The sequence below is a fragment of the Scyliorhinus canicula genome, chromosome 2, assembly GCF_902713615.1.
Source record: "Scyliorhinus canicula chromosome 2, sScyCan1.1, whole genome shotgun sequence".
Lineage (NCBI taxonomy): Eukaryota > Metazoa > Chordata > Chondrichthyes > Carcharhiniformes > Scyliorhinidae > Scyliorhinus > Scyliorhinus canicula.
The window spans coordinates 317,274-340,803 of record NC_052147.1 but is presented as its reverse complement, the minus strand read 5'-3'; the positions used below and the strand labels follow the sequence as shown (position 1 = coordinate 340,803).

The 23,530-nt window shown below is 49.0% G+C and overlaps 1 protein-coding gene across 5 annotated transcripts in view; it reads right to left on the bottom strand.

The window, feature by feature from the left end:
* Positions 1 to 23,530, bottom strand: part of pomt2 (protein-O-mannosyltransferase 2) — a 142,154-nt gene that overhangs the window by 95,775 nt on the left and 22,849 nt on the right. For all 5 annotated transcript variants that reach the window (XM_038821607.1, XM_038821568.1, XM_038821598.1 and 2 more), the window contains exons 3-4: positions 19,347 to 19,451; positions 11,093 to 11,201 (exon numbers count right to left, since the gene is read on the bottom strand). In XM_038821607.1, coding sequence (XP_038677535.1) covers positions 11,093 to 11,201; positions 19,347 to 19,451 — 214 coding nt within the window. The remainder of the gene's footprint in view (positions 1 to 11,092; positions 11,202 to 19,346; positions 19,452 to 23,530) is intronic.

Below are 23,530 nucleotides of genomic sequence, written 5' to 3'. Positions count from 1 at the left end.
AACATCCTGGTAAATCTCCTTTGCACCTTTTCCAAAGCTTCCACATCAGAACTCCAAATGTAGCCTTACCAAGGTTTTGTACAGCTGCATCATCACCTCACGGCTCTTAAATTCAATCCCTCTGCTAATGAAGGCTAGCACACCATAGGCCTTCTTTACAGCTCTATCCACTTGAGTGGCAACTTTCAAAGATCTTTGAACATAGACCCCAAGATCTCTCTGCTCCTCCACATTACCAAGAACCCTACCGTTAACCCTGTATTCCGCATTCATATTTGTCCTTCCAAAGTGGACAACCTCACACTCCATCTGCCACTTCTCAGCCAAGCTCTGCATCCTCTCTATGTCTCTTTGCAGCCGACAACAGCCCTCCTCACTATCTACAACTCCACCAATCTTCGTATCGTCTGCAAATTTACTGACCCACCCTTCAACTCCCTCATCCAAGTCATTAATAAAAATCATAAACAGCAGAGGACCCAGAACTAATCCCTGCGGTACACCACTGGTAACTGGGCTCCAGGCTGAATATTTGCCATCCACCACCACTCTCTGACTACTATCGGTTAGCCAGTTCGTTATCCAACTGGCCAAATTTCCCACTATCCCATGCCTCCTTACTTTCTGCATAAGCCTACCATGGGGAACCTTATCAAATGCCTTACTAAAATCCATGTACACTACATCCACTGCTTTACCTTCATCCACATGCTTGGTCACCTCCTCAAAGAATTCAATAAGACTTGTAAGGCAAGACCTACCCCTCACAAATCCGTGCTGACTATCCCTAATCAAGCAGTGCCTTTCCAGATGCTCAGAAATCCTATCCCTCAGTACCCTTTCCATTACTTTGCCTACCACCGAAGTAAGACTAACTGGCCTGTAATTCCCAGGGTTATCCCTATAGGCACGACATTCGCCACTCTCCAATCCCCTGGTACCACCCCGGTTGACAGTGAGGACGAAAAGATCATTGCCATCGGCTCTGCAATTTCATTTCTTGCTTCCCATAGAATCCTTGGATATATCCCGTCAGGCCCGGGGGACTTGTCTATCCTCAAGTTTTTCAAAACGCGCAACACATCTTCCTTCCTGACAAGTATCTCCTCGAGCTTACCAGTCTGTTTCACACTGTCCTCTCCAACAATATGGCCCCTCTCATTTGTAAATACTGAAGAAAAATACTTGTTCAAGACCTCTCCTATCTCTTCAGACTCAATACACAATCTCCCGCTACTGTCCTTGATTGGACCTACCCTCGCTCTAGTCATTCTCATATTTCTCACACATGTGTAAAAGGCCTTGGGGTTTTCCTTGATCCTACCCGCCAAAGATTTTTCATGCCCTCGCTTAGCTCTCCTAATCCCTTTCTTCAGTTCCCTCCTGGCTATCTTGTATCCCTCCAGCGCCCTGTCTGAATCTTGTTTCCTCAGCCTTCCATAAGTATCCTTCTTCCTCTTAACAAGGAAGGTGGGGGGGGGGTGTGTGTGTGTGTGTGTGTGTGTGTGTGTGTGTGTGTGTGTGTGTTGGGTTACGGGTATAGGGTGGATACGTGGGTTTGAGTAGGGTGATCATTGCTCGGCACAACATCGAGGGCCGAAGGGCCTGTTCTGTGCTGTACTGTTAAAAAAAAAAGACATTCAACCTCTCGTCAACCATGGTTCCCTCACTCGACCTTGTCTTCCCTGCCTGACAGGGACATACATATCAAAGACACGCAGTACCTGTTCCTTGAACAAGTTCCGCATTTCAATTGTGTCCTTCCCTGACAGCCTATGTTCCCAACTTATGCACTTCAGTTCTTGCCTGACAGCATTGTATTTACCCTTCCCCCAATTGTAAACCTTGCCCTGTTGCACACACCTATCCCTCTCCATTACAAAGTGAAAGTCACAGAATTATGGTCACTACTGTATCTCCAAAATGCTCCCCCACTAACAAATCTATCACTTGCCCTGGTTCATTACCAAGTACCAAATCCAATATGGCCTCCCCTCTGGTCAGACAATCTACAGACTATGTTAGAAAAGCTTCCTGGACACACTGCACAAACACCACCCCATCCAAACTATTTGATCAAAAAAGTTTCCACTCAATATTTGGGAAGTTGAAGTCACCCATGACTACTACCCTGTGACTTCTGCACCTTTCCAATAATCTGTTTCCCAAATTTGTTTGCACAGGTCCCACCTTCCCCAGAATGCGCTCCAATTATCCAAATACCTGAAGCCCTCCCTCCTACACCATTCCTGCAGCCACGTGTTCAACTGCACGCTCTCCCTATTCCTAGCCTCGCTATCACGTGGCACCAGCAACAAACCAGAGATGACAACTCTGTCTGTCCTGGCTTTTAACTTTCAGCCTAACTCCCTAAATTTGTTTATTACATCCTACCTACATTGTTGGTACCAATATGCACCACGACTTCTGGCTGCTCACCCTTAAGGATCTTGAAGAGACGATTCGATACACCCCTAGCCCTGGCACCCGGGAGGCAACGTACCTTCCGGGAGTCTCACTCGCGACCACAGAATCTCCTATCTATTCCCCTAACCATTGAGTCCCCTATCACTATTGCTTTTTTATTCTCCCCCTTCCCTTCAGAGTCCCAGAGCCAGACTCAGTGTGAGAACAGGCTCAGTGCGAGAGACCTGGCCGCTAGGGCCTACCCCTGGTAGGAACGTAGATACTTTTCCAAGTCAGGGTGGTGAGTGAGTTGGAGGGGAACCTCCAGGTGGCGGGATTCCCAGGTATCTGCTGCTCGGGAGGTAAGTCACTCACTAGGATTCCTAGCCTTTGATCTGCCCTGGTAGCCACAGCATTAATGTGGCTAGTCCAGTTCAGTTTCTGGTCAATGGTAACATCTAGGATGTTGATTGTGGGGAATTCAGCAATGGTAATGCTATTGAATATTATGATGCGGAGATGCCGTCGTTGGACTGGGTGAGCTCAGTAAAAGTCTTACAGCACCAGGTTAAAGTCCAACATGTTTGTTTCAAACACTAGCTTTCCGAGCACTGCTCCTTCCTCAGGTGAATGAAGAGGTATGTTCCAGAAACATATATATAGACAAATTCAAAGATGCCAGACAATGAAAAAATGAAATGAAAAATGAAAATCGCTTATTGTCACGAGCAGGCTTCAATGAAGTTACTGTGAAAAGCCCCTAGTCGCCACATTCCGGCGCCTGCTCGGGGAGGCTGGTACGGGAATTGAACCCATGCTGCTGGCCTGCCTTGGTCTGCTTTAAAAGCCAGCGATTTAGCCCAGCGTGCTAAACCAGCCCAATGCTTAGAATGCGAGCATTTGCAGGTAATTAAGTCTTTCCAGATCCAGAGATAGGGGTAAACCCAGGTTAGAGGTGTAAATTGTTTCAAGCTAGGACAGTTGGTAGAATTTCGCAAGCCCAGGCCAGATGGTGGGGGATGAATGTAATTCTTCATGAATCCCAGGTCTCGGTTCAGGACGTATTCATGTGTGCAGAACTTCGCTATAAGTTTCTGCTCGGGGATTCTGCGTTGTCGCGCGTCCTGAAGGCCGCCTTGGAGAACGCTTACCCGGAGATCAGAGGCTGAATGCCCTTGACTGCTGAAGTGTTCCCCAACTGGAAGGGAACATTCCTGCCTGGTGATTGTCACGCGATGTCCGCTGCAGGAAAGGATATCTCGAAGCGTGGTACATTGGCGAGACCACGCAGACGCTGTGACAACGAATGAACGGACATCGTGCGACAATCACCAGGCAGGAATGATCCCTTCCAGTCAGGGAACACTTCAGCAGTCAAGGGCATTCAGCCTCTGATCTCCGGGGCGACCTTCAGGACACGCAACAACGCAGAATCGCCGAGCAGAAACTTATAGCCAAGTTCCGCACACATGTCGTATTATATTCATCCCCCACCACCTGGCCTGGGCTTGCAAAATCCTACCAACTGTCCGAGCTTGAAACAATTTACACCTCTTTAACCTGGGGCCACCCCTGTCTCGGGATCTGTAAAGACTTAATTATCTGCTAATGCTCGCATTCTAAGCATTGTTTGACATCTTTGATTTTGTCTATATATATGTTTCTGGAACCCACCTCTTCATTCACCTGAGGAAGGAGCAGTGCTCCGAAAGCTAGTGTTTGAAACAAACATGTTGGACTTTAACCTGGTGTTTTAAGACTTCTTATTGAGTATTATGGCGTGATGGTTAGATCCTCTCTTGTGTGGCGTGAATGTAACTTGCCACTTGTCAGCCCAAGCCTGGATATTGTCCAGGTCTTGCTGTATTTGGACATGGACTGCTTCAGTACCTGAGTCGTCGCTGAACATTGTGCAGTCATCAACTAAAATCCCCACTTCTGACCTTATGTTGGAAGGAAGGTCATGATGAAGCAGCTGAAGATGGTTGGACCTGGGACACTATCCTGCGGAACTCCTGCAGTGATGTCCCTTTAATCTCACATTTCTCAGGGATAATGCTTTGTGTATAATATTTTAAACTTGAATGTTAACTATATTTTACGGATTTACGGCGATTTCGGGGAGGCATCACTCACCCCCCGACTATCATCGGCCTTTGGGGCCGTCACGGGCAGCTAGCGGGGCCGGTTTAAATACCGGCAAAGAAAGGGTGTCAGACGGTGGGGGCTGAGGCGCTGGGCCCAGCGCGGCGTGGAGGTCGGAGCAACGGGGGCGGAGCTACAAGGAGGCCAAGGCGGCAGGCCCGAGGCCAGGGCACGATGTAGTTGGGGTGTCCCATATCGGATGGCTCCCATCTAGGATGAAGAACATAGACCATAGAACAGTACAGCACAGAACAGGCCCTTCGGCCCTCGATGTTGTGCCGAGCCTTGTGCGAAACCAAGATCAAGCTATCCCACTCCCTATCATTCTGGTGTGCTCCATGTGCCTATCCAATAACCTCTTGAAAGTTCCTAAAGGCTGAAGTCTGGTCCCAGAAGAACTCTGGAGGAATGTAGAGGAGAAAGAAAGAAAGCTTAAAGAAGTTAGGTGAAAGTTTTTTTTTCTCCCCTTTTTTCAAAAAAAAAAGAATAATTCAGATTGATGAAGGACAGGAGAGTGAAAAGGGAGAGAAGAGAAAAGAAAGAAAAAACAATGAGCCGCTAAAGGATGCGAAGAGCAGCGTCAAAGAACGGAGGAAACACGGGTTCGCCGCTGAATGAGAGGATGAGCAAAAGTGCTGACAGGATGGCGGAAGCCGAACTGCAAAGCGGGGCCACACTACTTACGGTGGAGAAGATGACCAAGGTGATGGCGGTGGAGCTGGAAAAACAGTTTGCGAGGCACATGGAGGCCTTGAGAAAGGAGATGGCGGTCGCACTGAAACCAATGGTGGAAGAGGCAATCGCCCTGGTGAGGGTGGCGGTGGCAAAGGCATCGGCCGAGCTGAGAGAGCAGGGGGAGAAGATGAAGGAAGTGGAGGAGGCCGTGTCACGACACAGTGGCCAGGTCACCTCGATGGGGGACGAGCTGCGGAGGGTGTTAGAGGTCAACAGAGGACTCTGAGCAAAGCTTGTCAAGGCGGCACAATTTGAGAATTGTGGGCTTGCCCGAAGGGACAGAGGGCCCAAGGCCAACACAATACTTCGCTAAGAAGTTGGCGGAGCTGATGGGGGAGGGCGAGAACCCCTCCCAGTACGAACTAGACCGAGCTCATCGGTCATTAAGGCCGAAGCCCAAAGTGAATGAGCCGCCAAGAGCAGCAATTATCTGCTTCCATAAGTTCTGCATGAAGGAGAAGGTATTAAGCTGGGTGAAGCAGAAGCGTGAGGTGCTGTGGGATGGTACTGTGGTTCGGATCTACCAGGACTTGACAGTGGAGTTGGCAAAAAGACGAGCGGCGTTTGGGCGAGTGAAGGCAGCATTGCACAAGGGGGTGCGATTTGGTATGGTGTACCCGGCGAAGTTGAGGGTAACGTATAACACCAAAGACTTTTATTTTGAGACAGCGGAGGCGGCTGAGGGGTTCGTGAGAGCAGAAGGCTTGGGACAGGCATGAGGATCAGAACTGGAAGAGAGATTGTGCACTGTGTTTGAGCAGCTGGAAAATGTATAAATGCTACGACTTTCTTTTTACTGATGTGTATTGCAATTTACTTCTCTTTGCATTGTTACAGAGTTCAAGTTAATAGTGGGAAATCTCAGCAAGACTGGCAGCATCTGTAGGGAGAGAAAAGAGCTAACATTTCGAGTCCGATGACTCTTTGTCAAAGCTTTATCATCGAAACGTTAGCTCTTTTCTCTCCCTACAGATGCTGCCAGACTTGCTGAGATTTTCCAGCATTTTCCCTTTCGTTTCAGATTCCAGCATCCGCAGTAATTTGCTTTTATCAAGTTAATAGTGGGTTGATTGGCGTTCTGTGTTGCAACGCTGAAATGTTATGTTAGTGAATTGTGTGGGTTGGATTGTTGGTTTTGTTTTTTTCTTCTTTCTCTGGGACTGGGTGGAAGGGGACGATGTATCTTGGCGGGGGAAGCCACCCGCGCTAGCTAACTAAAGTCAGCTAGTGAACAGAGGTGAGGTGAGAGGAGGGCTGCGGACGTTGGAGCCTGGATAGCAGGCTTCAATGGGCCTACGAGGCGAGCGGGGGGGTAAGGGATGGATGTTGGGAGATGTTGTTTCAGGGGGAAATGTAGGTGGGGTTCTTGGGTGGGGGGGGGGGGAAGAGGTTCGGTGTTAACAATGGACAGGGGCGGGTCAGGCTTATGGGGCAGGGCCCGGTGTTATGATGATGATAGATATGAAGGGGGGGGGGGGGAGAAAGAAGAGACCCCCAGTAAAGATAGTCACGTGGAACGTGAGAGGGCTAGGAGGTCCGGTCAAGAGTGCTTGCGCATCTTAAAGTTTGAAAGCCGATGTGGCAATGCTGCAGGAGACTCACTTGAGGGTGAAGGACCAGGTGAGACTTAAAAGGGGCCGGGTTAGCCAAGTGTTTCCCTCTGGATTTGACGGAAGGGCTCGAGGGGTAGTGGTGTTGGCCAGCAAAAGGGTACACTTCCAGATGGAGAAGGTGGTGGCAGATCAGGGGGTTAGATATGTGATTGTGACAGGGGCACTGGAGGGGAAATTAGTGGCGCTGTTAAGTGTATAATGTCCCAATTGGGACCATGTGGGATTCGCGAAGGTGTTTGGGGCCATTCCCGACTTGGACACACATGAGCTGATTGTGGGGGGGACTGGAATTTGGTGCAGGAGCCAAGGTTGGGCAGGTCATGGCCGCGCTCGCTGGTCCCATCAAGGGGAGGGGGGGGTCCCATCAAGAAGGGGGGGGGGGGTGTCCCATCAAAGGGGGGGGGGGGGGCGAAGGCGCTGGCTGGGCTAATGGTGGAAATGGGAGGGTGGACCCTTGGAGGTTCCTGCATCCAAGGGGATGGGAGTACTCGTTTTTCTCAGCAGTCCATAAGGTATACTCACGGATTGACTATTTTGTGGTGGGAAAGGCTTTGCTGGCTGGAGTCAAGGGGTCGGAATACTCTGCAATTGCTGTGTCAGATCACGCTCCGCATTGGGTGGATATGGTGCTGGAGAAGGGGGTAGTGCAGAGGCCGGGGTGGAAACCGGATGTGAGGCTTTTGGGGAACCAAGTATTCTGAGAGAAAATTGAAAAGGTAATTAAGGAATATGTAGGTTTCAACTGTACGGGTGAGGTGTCGAAGGCAGTTGTCTGGGAGGCACTAAAGGTGGTGGTGAGGGGGGGGAGGTAATTTCGTTTAAGGCCAGGGTGGACAAAGAGGAGAGGTTGGAGCGGCAGAGGGTAACAGATGAGATGTTGGAGGTAGATAGGAGTTATGCAGAAGATGGGGACCCAGCGAAGCTGGAAAAGAGGAAGGAAGTACAGGCGAGATTCGACCGACTATCCACCAGGAAGGCGGTGCACCAACTGAGACGAGCAAGGGGTGCAGTTTATGAACATGGAGATAAGGGTATGTTAGCAGGTCAGCTCCGGAGGGAGGCAGCGGCAAGGGAAATTCTTCAGGTGAGGGATAGGACAGGGAAGTTGGTGATGGCTCCGGAGCAGATTAACAAGGTTTTTGAGGAGTTTTATGAGAGGTTGTAAAGGTCAGAGCCACCCAGGGGAGACCGTGAGATTTAGGAATTTCTAGATGGGTTGGAGTACCCGAGGCTAGGGGAGGGGGACAGGGCTACATGAGAAGGAGCAATAATGGAGCAGGAGATAAAGGATTCGATTGGGAGGATGCAGTCGGGGAAGGTGGCAGTGCCGGATGGGTTTCCGGTGGAATATTATAAAAAATGCAAGGATAAGTTGGCACCCCTGATGGTGGGGATGTTTGAAGAGGTGATAGGGAAGTGGGTGCTGCCACAAACCTTGGGGCAGGCATCGATTTCACTGTTGCTAAAAAAAAGATAAGGATCCGACAGAGTTTGGGTCGTTTAGGCCCATATCACTTCTGAATGTGGACGCAAAAGTATTGGCGAAGGTACTGGCGGGTAGGCTGGAGGAGTGCCTCCCGAAGATGATAGGTGAGGATCAGATGGGCTTCGTGAAAAGGAGGCAGCTGTTTACGAACATTAGGAGGGTTTTGAGCATCATTATGGCGCCAGCGGAAGGGAAGGAAACAGAGGTGGTTGTGGCATTGGATGCCGAGAAGGCATTTGACCGGGTAGAATGGGGGTACCTGATGGCAGTTCTGGAGCGGTTTGGGATTGGACCAAGATTTGTGAACTGGGTAAAGTTATTATATAAGGAGCCGAAGGCAAGTGTCCACACAAATAATATCAGCTCGAGATACTTTTCTCTCCACCGTGGGACGAGGCAGGGATGTCCTATGCCCCCCCTGCTGTTTGCACTTGCAGGAGATTGAGGGAAGGATAACCGCGTTCATATGGGGAGGAAAGGTGGCCAGAGTGAGAAAGGTGCTGCTACAGAGAGGAAGGGTTTGGGTCTCCCTAACCTGATGTACTACTACTGGGCGGTGAATGTGGAGAAGGTGCGGAGCTGGGTCAGAGGGGTTGATTCCCAGTGGGTTAGAATGGAGGAGAGTTGGGCAGCACGGTGGCGCAGTGGGTTAGCACTGCGGCCTCACGGCGCTGAGGTCCCAGGTTCGATCCCGGCTCTGGGTCACTGTCCGTGTGGAGTTTGCACATTCTCCCCGTGTTTGCGTGGGTTTCGCCCCCACAACCCCAAAATGTGCAAGCTAGGTGGATTGGCCACTCAAAATTGCCCCTTAATTGGAAAAATGATCGGGTACACTAAATTTTAAAAAAAACAATGGAGGAGAGTTTGTGCAGGGAGTCGGGACTGAAAGCACTAGCAACAGCGCTGCTCCCGATAGCTCTGGGGAAATACTCAAGGAGTCCGGTAATAGCAGCTTCATTGAAAATCTGGAGGCAGTTTCGCCAACACTTCCGGTTGGGGGCAGGGTCAAGGGAAATTCCAATTCGGGGGGACCACAGATTTGAGCCAGGGAAGTGGGATGGAAATTTTCGGAAATGGGAAGAGAGGGGGATTAAGACGCTAAAAGATTTGTTCCTTGGGGCTCGGTTTGCAGGATTGAGGGAGCTGGAAGCGAAGAATGGGCTGGAGCAGGGAGAAATATTTAGATATATGCAGGTTCAAGACTTTGCCAGGAAAGAGATACTGAGCTTCCCGGAGGAACCGGCGTCCACATTGCTGGAGGACGTGCTGACGACAAGGGGACTGGAGAAGGGGGCAGTGTCAGCGGTGTACGGAGCTATTTTGGACGAGGATAAGGCACCACTGGAAGGGATCAAAGCAAAGTGGGAGGAAGAGTTGGGAGAGGTTATGGAGGAGGGGTTCTGGTGTGAGGTGCTCCGGAGAGTAAATGCCTCCACCTCATGTGCGAGGTTGGGGCTGATACAGCTGAAGGTGGTGTACAGAGCACACCTCACAAGGGCGAGGGTGAGCCGATTCTTTGAAGGAGTAGAAGATGTGTGTGAGCGTTGCGGGGAGGGGCCCGCTAATCACATTCATATGTTTTGGTCCTGTCCAAAGCTAGAGGATTACTGGAGGGAGGTTTTTAGGGTAATTTCCAAGGTGGTGCACATGGAACTGGACCCGGGTCCCTTGGAGGTCATATTCGGGGTGTCGGACCAGCCAGGGTTGGAAAAGGGTGCGGAGGCAGATATCGTAGCCTTCGCCTCGTTGATCGCCCAAAGGCGGATCCTGCTGAGATGGAGAGCAGCCTCTCCACCCTGTGCCCTGGCATGGCAGGGGGGCCTGTTGGAATACTTGACCCTTGAGAAGGTTAAGTTTGAACTGAGGGGAAGCTCGGAAGGGTTCTACAAATCATGGGCATTATTTATTATGCACTTTCAAGAACTGGATATCATCGAGCATTAGTTTGGAGGGGGGGGGGGGGAGAGGGGGGCTGTGTGTTTAAGGGTGATTATGGGTAATCCCCGATTCCTTTTTGTCATTTGTTTATGTAAACATGTGGACTGATGTTTGGGGGTTGGTGGGAGGATAGAACAAAGGACAAAGAAAATTACAGCACAGGAACAGGCCCTTCGGCCCTCCCAGCCTGTGCCGATCCAGATCCTTTATCTAAACCTGTCTCCTATTTTCCAAGGATCTACTTCCCTCTGTTCCCCACCCGTTCATATATCTGTCCAGATGCATCTTAAATGATGCTATCGTGCCCGCCTCTACCACCTCCGCTGGCAAAGCATTCCAGGCACCCACCACCCTCTGCGTAAAAAACTTTCCACGCACATCTCCCTTAAACCTTCCCCCCTTGGATCGTTGTTATTGTTATGGGTAAATTTGGGAGAAAATGTGAAAAAGGAGAATAAAAATATTTTTGAAAAAACTATATTTTACAATGCCTCTGGCGAAATTCTTTTGCAAATCTGTTGCTGCGTCTTCAGTCAACTACACGCCTGAGTTATCAGTAAATAATAGGATAGGATTGAGCAGAACATCAGGTGCAGATAAATGATAGAACAGTGAAAGGCAAGATTCTGAGATATCCAGGGTATATTTTATTGGCTTACATTTGATATGGAGCATGTCAAATAAAAAGTATATAATAGTCACAGCACGTACCTCTGCAGTTACATGGCTGTGCACAGTGTACAATACCAAATTTCAATAAGACACTCACCAAAGAGAAGAAGTACAGCAGCTAGCAGTGCAGCAGTAAGTGACCCAGACAGCTCCAACACGATGAGATATGCAAAGGGAACTAGGCAGGACCCGAGAGTTGCACAGAGCTGCAGGTATTGAGAAAAGCATAAAGAGCAACTGGACTGTGGAACGAACAGCAATGGATGCATGCGTTTAAACAGAATGTGCTCGCAATATAATAGACTTTTCAGAGCATGTAAATTGTCAGCTCTGCTCTCACTTCACTGGGTGTTATAATTTTCAATATTTACACATGAATGACTATCTTGGCAATCAAAGATGAAAATAACAATCAAGAAAGCATTCTTGCAATCGACTTGAAATGAATGCGGGTCTCTGTTCGAGGGTCAGCCATGATTATATTGAAGGCTCGAAGGGCCGAATGGCCTCCTCCTGCTTCTATTTTCTATTTCAGTTATATGGTTTAGCATTTTTCCATTAAGTACATTACTTCCAAACCCAGTTATTTCTCCAAGAAAGTTTCACCTCAGAGCTACCATGTTAAACTGCAATATCCAGTCAACTAATCTGTATACAACTCCCTGAAGTGGGCAGAAATTAAGTTATGCTCAACCTTTACAAAGCTCTGGTTAGGCTTCAGCTGATGCATCGCGACCAATTCTGGCCGACGCGGTTTCGGAACGATGTAAAAGGTTCACAGAAGGTGCAGAGATTACTTGAAAAGTTTCAGGGATTAGAGTCTTCAGTTATGTGGAAAGAACCTCTAGAGCAGTGCTTCTCAAAGTGTGGTACGCGTACCGGTGCCGGTACGCGAGCCATCGTCTGCCGGTACGTGGAGTGTTTCCAGAAAAGAAAGAGACAGTAATCCTGGATTGGCTTGTTTCGCTCACCGGTCCCTGGCACATTGAAAAAAAAACTGCCGGTCCGCCACATCAGATAGTTTGAGAAGCACTGCTCTAGAGAGAACCTCACGATGAAAGAAGTTGGAAGAGAGAATAACCCGGGTGCGAGGGGTCTTTGATTATGCTGCCCGCTTTCCCAAGGCAGCGGGAGTTGTAGACAAAGTCAATGATGGGAGGTGGGTTCGCGTGATGAACTGGGTTGTGTTCACGACTCTCTGAAGTTTCTTGCGGTCTTGGGCCGAGCAGTCGCCATACCAGGCTGTGATGCAACCAGATAGGATGCTTTCTATGGTGCATCTTAAAAATTGGTAAAGTCAATGTGGACATGCCGAATTTCCTTAATTTCCTGAGGAAGTATAGGCGCTGTCATGGTTTCTTGGTTGTACAAAGTACATCTCAATCTACAATGGTCTCATTTCGGCACACATGACGAGTGTGGGCAAATACACTCACCACTCTGAACCCAAGTTAGTGAGTGTGCATTTCTCTTCAGAATCTTCCCAGATGATTGTCACTTCAGAGTTTCCAAACTCCGACTTCCGGTGGCGCCCTCGAGGAGGCAGGTCGCAGGTCGGATCGCTCCCGCCCGAGATGGGCAAACGGACCTTTGTCAACGGACTTTTTAGGGACCTGGCAGCCTGAATCGGTGGAGGAGACGATAGGGAAGAGGTTTCCTTTCCGGGGTATGGGCAGCTGGACCAGAAGTGGTCGAGTGGAGCGGCAAGGATCGAAGCGGGAGCAGCGGGGAACCCAGGCCGGGCGGCCAAGCATGGCGGACGGCGGGGACCGGGGAGCGGAGGCTCACTGGCCAAGGGAGGAGCAGATGGAGTTCTTCAAGAACTGCTTCACCGAGCTGAGGAGGGACACGCTGGACCCGATGAGAGCGGTGATGGACCGAATGGTCGAGACACAGGCGGCCCAAGGGAAGGCGCTCAGGGAGGTCGAGGCGAAGCTCTCCAGTCAGGCGGGCACGGTAACGGAGCTGGAGCACGAGGTGGAGGAGCTGAACGCCCGTCAGAGGAGGATGCAGGAGCAGCTTGAAGAGCTGGGGAACAGAGTCAGGAGGCAGAATTTACGAATCGTTGGCCTCCCCGAGGGCTGCGAGGGGTCAGATGTGGGCGCATACGTGACGGGTATGCTTGAGGCGCTGATGGGACCGGAGGCCTTCCCTCAACCCCTGGAGTTGGATGGGGCACATAGAGCCCCCGCAAGGAAGCCCAGGACGGGCGACCGACCGAGGGCCTTGGTGGTCCGCTTTCACCGGCTTGCTGACAGGGAACGTGTGCTGCGATGGGCCAGGGCGGAGAGGAGCAGCAGATGGGAGAACTGTGAGGTGCGCATTTACCAGGACCTGGGAACGGAGCTGGCCAAGAGGCGTGCAGGATTCATCAAGGTAAAGGCAGCCCTCTACAAAAAGGAGGTGAGGTTTGGAATGCTATATCCTGCAAAGCTTTGGGTTACGTTTGAGGAACTCCACTACTATTTTGAGACACCAGAACAGGTTTGGACCTTTATTAAAGACAAGAAGCTGGACTTGAACTAATGGGCACCTAGTTCTTTCAGTGCTGTACAGTGGCGGCGGCCTGTTAACTCAAAATTGCTCTGATTAGGACTTTTACTAAAAAAAGAAGCTGGACTGGAACTAAAGGACTTGGGGCTCTCAGACATTTTGTGTGGCGGCGGTTTGTTAAACTATCCTGTACTGTAATGTTTTATCCAAGATTGTTTTCAGCCTGGACAGAGAGTGGGGGCTGGAGGGCGCACTGTTTAGGGTCCTTTGGGGGGATTGCAATGGGGGGGGGGGGCCTGTGCTTGGTACCTTTTGGCGCGAGATCGGGGCCTCTGATAGGGGGATGGGCTAGGGGCTAGTCACGGGACTTGAAAGGGCTCGGTGGGATACAATTAGGTTAATGGGTCCCTGGCGTGTGGGGGGAGGGCCTGAGCGCTGGGACGGGAGACAGGTAGGCGCCAAGGGCAGGGGCCAGTGTGACTAGCGTAGGTCAGGGGGCACCAGGGAGATCGGAAGGGGGGGGGGCGGGGGGGGGGCTAGGGCCAAGCGCAGGGCTGACCTGGCAGGTCAGGCCTTGGGGAGTAGGGGAGACCAGGCGGAGGGGGGGCGGGGAGGGGGAAGAGGGTTAGGGCCACGTTAGTTTAGTTGAACACGTGTGGCATGGGCAAACAGAGCTGGCAGGGAAAGTGCCTTATGGAAGGATCTTTGGCATCAACACTTATTAACATGTTTATTCTTTCCCACTGTTTGTTTTCACTATGTTAAGGCTCTTTGCACAGGGCCATTTTTCTCTCTGTAACTGTTACAAATTTGTGTTAAATAAAAAACTTCAAAAAAAAAAAAAAAAAGAGTTTCCAAACTCCACCCCCAACATATTTTAAAATCTTCCCTCAAAATAATACTTTCCCTTAGTGGTTTGCATTCCAAAATCTAGTCCAGGTTTTACAAATGACACTTTTAAACAAAACTTCAGCTCCACGTTTAACAGTGAATCCAGTACAGGATTCTGCACCGCCCCATTTTAGATTTCCTTTGTCTTAACTGCTTTTACACAAACTCCAAGGTCCAGCCACCAATTTCCACAGTTATTTCAACTCACATTCCACGGGCTGCAGTAAAATCTCACAAACCTGAAAATCACTTCCTGCCGTCTCAGTCTTCCTCTCAGCTCTGTCTGTAGTTTAACTGAACAGTAGTCTGTTCTGGCGCCTTAAACCTCAGACTTCTTGAAAACTTCTCTTCATTTCTCCAGTCTCCATAACTAGCTGCTCTTTTTTATGTACTTTATTCAAAACTTGTACAAATGGTTACAAAACATAAACAGCCCATGGAGTACAGTCCCCAACACACAATTACACAGTTTGGACAGATTTTTCCCTTTTTTCACTCCCCTCCCGGCGATTAACTCTTCAAACATTGCCACAAACATCCCCCACCTTGCCTCAAAGACCTACGTTGAACTCCTCAATTTGTATTTTATCTTTTCCAGACGGAGAAAGTCATACAAGTCTCACCCAGCCAGGTCGCCAACCCCGGTCGCGTTGCTGACCGGCACTGCAATAAAACTCTTCACCGGGCAGGCAGAGAAGCGAAGGCCACAATGGCGGCCTTCCACCCCTCCATCATCACTGGCAACCCCAATATCCCAAATATCGCCACCAAAGGGTCCGACACAATCTCCTCCCACTGTTCTCGTTAGTGCCGCGAACACTCCCACCCAGAATCTCTCCAACACTTTCACAGTCCCAGAACATGAGTGCGTGATTTGCGAGTCCCCGCCCACACTTCTTACACATATCTGCCACCCCCTGGAAGAACCCACTCATTCTTGCCCGAATCATACCGTGTGCCACCTTGAACTGCATCAGGCTCATCCTCGTAAACGAGCGAGCTAGTCGCATTTACCCTTCATAATGCCTCACTCCATACTCCCCAGTTTATCTCACCTCCTAGCTCCCTCTCCCACTTCTCCTTAACTTTCACCACCCACTCACTTCCCTGTTCTCCCAACCACCTGTATACAGCCATCCAGGGGCTGTTTAGCACAGGGCTAAATTGCTGGCTTTGAAAGCAGACCAAGCAGCACGGTTCGATTCCCGTAACAGCCTCCCGGAACAGGCGCCGGAATGTGGCAACTAGGGGCTTTTCACAGTAACTTCATTTGAAGCCTACTCGTGACAATAAGCGATTTTCATTTCATTTATGTCCCCAATCCTGCCCTCCCTTCCACATTCGGAAGCAGCAGTCGCTCCAACAGGGTGTACCTCGGCAACCTGGGGGAACTCTTTCTAAACCTTCCGCGCAACGTTCATTACCTGCAGGCACCTAAACTCACTTCCTCTCTGGAGCTCTGCCCTCTCCTTAAGTTCCTCTACACTGACAAACCCCTCTCCCAGGTACAGATCCCTCACCTTAACTAGCCCCACTTCTCTCCACATCCTATACAAACCGTCTGTCCCCCCCAGCTCGAATCCTTGGTATTCAGACAACGGTGTTAACACTGACATCACGTGTATCCTAAAGTGCCTCCTCAGCACACTCCCCAGTACTTCACTGTGGACTGTACCACTGGGTTCTCCGTGTATTTCTTTGGTGCCATAGCCCTGAAGCTAGTTCCCCTACAGGATTCTTCCTCCAAACAATGGGGTTTCCAATTGTGGGCACCCCCACGCTGTGGGTGAATCGCCAGGAGTGAGTGCGTGCCGGCGAAGCGACAGGTCCGGCCGCCGGAGGGTCCGGCCCACGATCGCTCTGTACCACAGCATTCAGCAGTCTCTATCCATTTAAATAACTTCCTGCTTTTCTGTTCTTCCTGCTCAAGTGGACAACCTTATAATTTCCCAAAGTAGACTCCATCTGCCAATATTTTGCCCATTCACTTAATCTATCGGTACATTTTCCTTTGCAAATTCTTTGCATCCTTCTCACTTGCTTTCCTACCTATTGTTGCATCACCAGCCAATTTGGCTCTAATCAGTCAGTCCCTTCACCAAGTCATTAATGACAATCATCAATAGTTGAGCCCCCAGTACTGACTCCTGCAGCACTCAGTGGGGGAAAGACAGTGAGGCAGTGTTAATGGGGGGGGTTGTTGGGTTACGGGTATAGGGTGGATACGTGGGTTTGAGTAGGGTGATCATTGCTCGGTGCAACATCGAGGGCCGAAGGGCCTGTTCTGTGCTGTACTGTTCTATGTTACTGGATTAGCAATCCAGAGGCCCTGGCCAAACTCTAGGAACATGGTTCAAATTCCGCCACAGCAGTTAGTGGAATTTGAATAAAATCCCGTACTAGCCTCCCCGAATGTGGCAACTAGGGGCTTTTCACAGGAACTTCATTTTTGAAGCCTACTTGTGACAATAAGTGGTTTTCAAATCTATCATTGAAAGCTAGTTTCAGTAATGGTGACCATGAAACTATGGTGAATTGTTGTAAAAATCTGTCGTTCTTACCTGGTCTGGCCTACATATGGTGCCTGACCCAATGTGGTTTACTCTTAACTGCCCTAGCAAGGACAACCTTGCCAGTGATGCACACAATCCATGCAGGCATAAAGGAAAAAACTCCATACAGTTCAGTTCGGCAGCGTGAAAATTATCTCCTTATCCAAACTCAATAGGTGGGCACACGAGCACTGGGAGAAACATGACCCAAGTGACTCACAGTCAGAGTGAGTATGTTTGGAAATTTGGAGCAAAGTCGGAATTCGGTACAGAGGGGAAAGAGGTGATCTTTTGCTCTCTAACTTTTTTATCCTCATAAACTGGTCTTGCCCTGCTGCAGGAGTAGAGGCTACAAGGGAGACAGCTGATTGGTAAGTAGTGGGTAAGTTGTTTTTCTCCAATTCAAAGCTATATTTAGGAAATGTAAAAGTTCTAGCTTTTTAAAAAAATAACCAAAAAGAAAATTATTTAACGCAAAGTCTTTTAACTCAAAGAAAGACTGGGGAGCTCATTCCTGTGTTTTGCTTGGCCTGCAGCACGTGGGAATTCCTAGATACTCCTTGCAGTCTGGATGCATTTGCAGAGTTCCACCAGTTTGACCAGGAGGAGAGCAGAGTTTTGGAGGTCGAGTGTCAGCTGGAGGCACAGCAGTACATCCACGAGGCTGAGGTTAGTGGATAGGGCGTGGGGTTTCAGTAGATTGCAAGCTAGTTTGTGATGCAGAGCGAGGCCAGCAGCGTGGGTTCAATTCCTGTAGAGGCTGAGGTTATTCATGAAGGCCCTGCCTTCTCAACCTTGCCCCTCGCCTGGGGTGTCATGATCCTCAGGTTAAATCACCACCAGTCAGCTCTCCCCCTCAAAGGGGAAAGCAGCTTATGGTCATCTAGGACGACATGTCAAACATGATTTTCCTTTCACAAACCCATATCAACACTGGCTGATCCCATCATGATTTTCTAAATATCCTGCTATAACCTCTTTAATAATGATTCTAGCATATTCCCAATGATAGATGTTAGGCTAACTGGCCCATAATTTCCTGCTTTCTTTCTCTCTTCTTTCTTGAATTGCACTATTACATTTGTGGTTTTCCATCCACTGGGATCTTTCCAGAATCCAGAGTATTTTAAAAGATTACAACCAATGCCTCCTCCACAGCCTCCTCCACAGCCTCCTCCACAGCCTCCTCCACAGCCTCCTCCACAGCCTCCTCCACAGCCTCCTCCACAGCCTCCTCCACAGCCTCCTCCACAGCCTCCTCCACAGCCTCCTCCACAGCCTCCTCCACAGCCTCCTCCATAGCCAGTTCCCTTCATACTCAAGGATGCTGGCTACATTCCATTGGAATTTCCCATTACTTTTCCTCTATGGTGATAAAGTTCCTCCCTCCCTTCTGCCTCTTAATTTTCCACTACTCTGGATAAACATAACTCTGATCATCAAATTTCTTCCAAAAATCTCAGTTGACCCTGCCTCCATCACACCTTCCAGATCATAACCACTTGGAAGCATTGTAAACTGTGAAGAGGACAGGTGTATCAAGAACTTCACAAGGACATGGACAAGTTGGTGGAGTGGCAGGTCGGTGAAAGATAAAGTTCAATACAGAAACGCGTGAGGTGATGCATTTTAGTATGAGAATGGAGAGATAATAATCGCTTATTGTCACGAGTAGGCTTCAATGGTTACTGTGAAAACCCCCTAGTCGCCACATTCCGGCGCCTGTTCGGGGAGGCTGGTACGAGAATTGAACCCGCGCTGCTAGCCTGGTTCTGCTTTACAAGCCAGCTATTTAGCCCAGTGTGCTAAACTAGCCTCTAATACAATAATTAGTTAGTTAGGTAATACAAGATAAGAAGTAAAATTCTTATGGGAATGCAGGTGCAGAGGAACCTGAGTGCACATGTGCATAGATCATCGGAGGTGGCAGTAAAGGTGGAGAGAGCAGTTAATAAAGCAGATAGTATCCTGGGCTTTATTAATAGGGGCAGAGAGCACTAGAGCAAGGAGGTTACTTTGTGCTCATACAAAACACTATTTAGACATCAGCTGGTGTACAGTTCTAGGCATCACACTACATCTGAAGGATGTGAATGTATTGGAGAGATTGCAGGAGAGGATAAGAAGAATGGTTCCAGCAATGAGAAACTTCAGTTATGAGGTTAGATTGTTGCCACTGTCCTATTATTCCACAAGTTCTAACTTTGCTCACATGTCTGTTGTCCGACACATTTCAAAGTCCACGTACACCACATCAACAGCATTTCCTTCGTCAACCCTGTGTTACCTCATCAAAAAGCTCAAGCAAGTTTGTGCAACATGATTTTACCTTCTCTCTCTCTCACACACACACACGCGCGCACTCAGACACACACCAAATCGGTATTGCTCATTTCCCCAGCCAGCGCCTCTCACCGCTCTCATGCCGTAGTAGTTGTGCTGTTCATATTTGTCTCCGGGTTTTTTAAAGGGGAAGGTACCATCATATCCAGTCAGGTATCCTGCTAATCCAATTAACATCTAGGAACAGAACAAACAAAGAAATTGAATGGAGAAGAACAACAAACGGAGCAGTCATTAGGTTGGCAAAACAATTATAAAGACACTGGGTGTTACTTCTAAGGGTATAGAATTCAAAAGCAGTCATCAATCCTCTTTTGTTAACGCCTCAAAAAATTCAAATAAGTTAGACATGATTTTCCCCTAAAATAAATCCCTGCTGACTGTCCTTAATTATTCCATGCCTTTTAGGTGACAGGTTACACTATTGTAATGTTTTCCAACAATTTGTCCATTACCGAGGTAAGACACCACATCACACCTGTACTGAGTGAGTATTGGAAAAGGATCGTCAGATATTCCACTGTTACTCCCGGCCTTTTCTTTAAAAACAGCCTGGGTGGTCTTCCAATGCGACATGTACGAGGGAGGTTGTGCTTCTGGAGCTCCAAGCAAGACCCACCATTTTTCCCAAAATTCTTGCCCTTTTTTTGGATGATACTCACCAGAAACCGGAGACTGGCAGAATAGGTTCCCCACCTCCCCAATTCCCTGTCCGTTTTCCACACTCCCCCACTCACCATCCATCCCCCTGCCCCCCTCCCCATCCGTCCCCCACCCGTCCCACTGCCCCGCCCGTCCGTCCCTCCGTCCCCCCCGTCCGTCCCGTGCTCAAACGAAAAGGAAGAGAAACCAGGAAGCCCAAAACTGATCTGCTCTTGGGAGCCTTAAGGATCGCTTCAGGGGTCACCTCGCGGGTCACCTCGCTGGGTCACCCCGCCGGTGACTTCATCATTTAAGCTGGCGGCATCATTTAAGCTGGCGACGGCAGTGCTACAGTCAGCAGCAGCACCAATCACACGAGGCACGCTTTCGGACGCGCTGCCTAAGGAATTCACCAAACGACTTTAACTTGCACTTTGAGAGGCAGTGGATGCTGGTATTTGACAAAATGTGTAAGTCAATGGAGGAGGCGCTGGGGCCGGTCCGGGCGGCGCACGACAAAGTAATTGGAACGATAAAAAGACGCAGCCAAACCCCGAGGGTGTCGAGGAGGTGCCTCCGAGACCCGAGCATCAGCTCGGGTAGCTGGAGGCCAAAGCTGCAGCGGTGGCTGATAAAAATAAAAAACTGAAGGCGAAGGTTGACGACCTATAACATCGGTCACAGAGGCAGAAGCTCCAAGTTGTGGGATTGCCGGAGGGAATGGGGGGCCCGAAGCCCACCGAGTATTATCACAGATGATAGATAGAGAAATACAGCACAGAACAGGCCCTTCGGCCCACGATGTTGCGCCGACTTTTGTCCTAGGTTAATCATAGAATTTTGGACAATTTTTCATGGCCAATCCACCCAACCTGCACATCTTTGGACTGTGGGAGGAAACCGGAGTACCCGGAGGAAACCCACGCAGTCACGTGGAGGATGTGCAGACTCCACACAGACAGTGACCCAAGTCGAAATCGAAATTGGGACCCTGGAGCTGTGAAGCAATTGTGCTATCCACAATGCTACCGTGCTGCCCTTAAGAAGTTAACCTACACTCCATTATTCTACCCTAATCCAAGTACCTATCCAATAGCTGCTTGAAGGTCCCTAACTTTTCCGATTCAACTACTTCCACAGGCAGTGCATTCCATGCCCCCACTACTCTCTGGGTAAAGAACCTACCTCTGACATCCCCTCTATATCTTCCACCATTTATCTTAAATTTATGTCCCCTTGTAATGGTGTGTTGCACCAGGGCAAAAAGTCTGACTGTCTACTCTATCCATTCCCCTGATTATCTTATAAACCTCTATCAAGTCGCCCCTCATCCTTCTCCGTTCTAATGAGAAAAGGCCTAGCACCCTCAACCTTTCCTCGTATGACCTACTCTCCATTCCAGGCAACATCCTGGCAAATCTCCTTTGCACCTTTTACAAAGCTTCCACATCCTTCCTAAAATGAGGTGACCAGAACCGCACACAGTACTCCAAATGTGGCCTGACCAAGGTTTTGTACAGCTGCATCATCACCTCACGGCTCTTAAATTTAATCCCTCTGCTAATGAACGCTAGCACACCATAGGCCTTCTTCACAGCTCTATCCACTTGAGTGGCAACTTTCAAAGATCTATGAACATAAACCCCAAGATCTCTCTGCTCCTCCACATTGCCAAGAACCCTACCATTAACCCTGTATTCCGCATTCATATTTGTCCTTCCAAAATGGACAACCTCACACTTGTTAGGGTTAAACTCCATCTGCCACTTCTCAGCCCAGCTCTGCATTCTATCTATGTCTGTTTGAAGCCGACAACAGCCTTCCTCACAATCCACAACTCCACCAATCTTCGTATCATCTGCAAATTTACTGACCCACCCTTCAACTCCCTCATCCAAGTCGTTAATGAAAATCACAAACAGCAGAGGACCCAGAACTGATCCCTGCGGTACGCCACTGATAATTGGGCTCCAGGCTGAATATTTGCCATCCACCACCACTCTCTGTCTTCTATCGGTTAGCCAGTTTGTTATCCAACTGGCCAAATTTCCCACTATCCCATGCCTCCTTACTTTCTGCATAAGCCTACCATGGGGAACCTTATCAAATGCCTTACTAAAATCCATGTACACTACATCCACTGCTTTACCTTTATCCACATGCTTGGTCACCTCCTCAAAGAAGTCAATAAGACTTGTAAGGCAAGACCTACCCCTCACAAATCCGTGCTGACTATCCCTAATCAAGGAATGCCTTTCCAGATGCTCAGAAATCCTATCCCTCAGTACCCTTTCCATTACTTTGCCTACCACCGAAGTAAGACTAACTGGCCTGTAATTCCCAGGGTTATCCCTATTCCCTTTTTTGAACAGGGGCACGACATTCGCCACTCTCCAATCCTCTGGTACCACCCCTGTTGACAGCGAGGACGAAAAGATCATTGCCAACGGCTCTGCAATTTCATTTCTTGCTTCCCATAGAATCCTTGGATATATCCCGTCAGGCCCGGGGGACTTGTCTATCCTCAAGTTTTTCAAAACACGCAACACATCTTCCTTCCTGACAAGAATCTCCTCAAGCTTATCAGTCTGCTTCACGCTGTCCTCTCCAACAATATGGCCCCTCTCATTTGTAAATACTGAAGAAAAATACTTGTTCAAGACCTCTCCCATCTCTTCAGACTCAATACACAATCTCCCACTACTGTCCTTAATCGGTCCTACCCTCGCTCTAGTCATTCTCATATTTCTCACATATGTGTAAAAGGCCTTGGGGTTTTCCTTGATCCTACCCGCCAAAGATTTTTAATGCCCTCTCTTAGCTCTCCTAATCCCTTTCTTCAGTTCCCTCCTGGCTATCTTGTATCCCTCCAGCGCCCTGTCTGAACCTTGTTTCTTCAGCCTTACATAAGTCTCCTTCTTCCTCTTAAGACATTCAACCTCTCTTGTCAACCATGGTTCCCTCACTCGACCATCTCTTCCCTGCCTGACAGGGACATACATATCAAAGACACGCAGTACCTGTTCCTTGAACAAGTTCCACATTTCACTTGTGTCCTTCCCTGACAGCCTATGTTCCCAACTTCTGCACTTAAATTCTTGTCTGACAGCATTATATTTACCCTTCCCCCAATTATAAACCTTGCCCTGTTGCTCGCACCTATCCCTCTCCATTACTAAAGTGAAAGTCACAGAATTGTGGTCACTACCTCTAAAATGCTCCCCCACTAACAATCTATCACCTGCCCTGGTTCATTACCAAGTACTAAATCCAATATGGCCTCCCCTCTGGTCGGACAATCTACATACTGTGTTACATAGAACATAGAACGATACAGCGCAGTACAGGCCCTTCGGCCATCGATGTTGCACCGACATGGAATAAAAAACTAAAGGCCATCTAACCTACACTATGCCCTTATCATCCATATGCTTATCCAATAAACTTTTAAATGCCCTCAATGTTGGCGAGTTCACTACTGTTGCAGGTAGGGCATTCCACGGCCTCACCACTCTTTGCGTAAAAAACCTACCTCTGACCTCTGCCCTATATCTATTACCCCTCAGTTTAAGGCTATGTCCCCTCGTGCTAGCCACCTCCATCCGCGGGAGAAG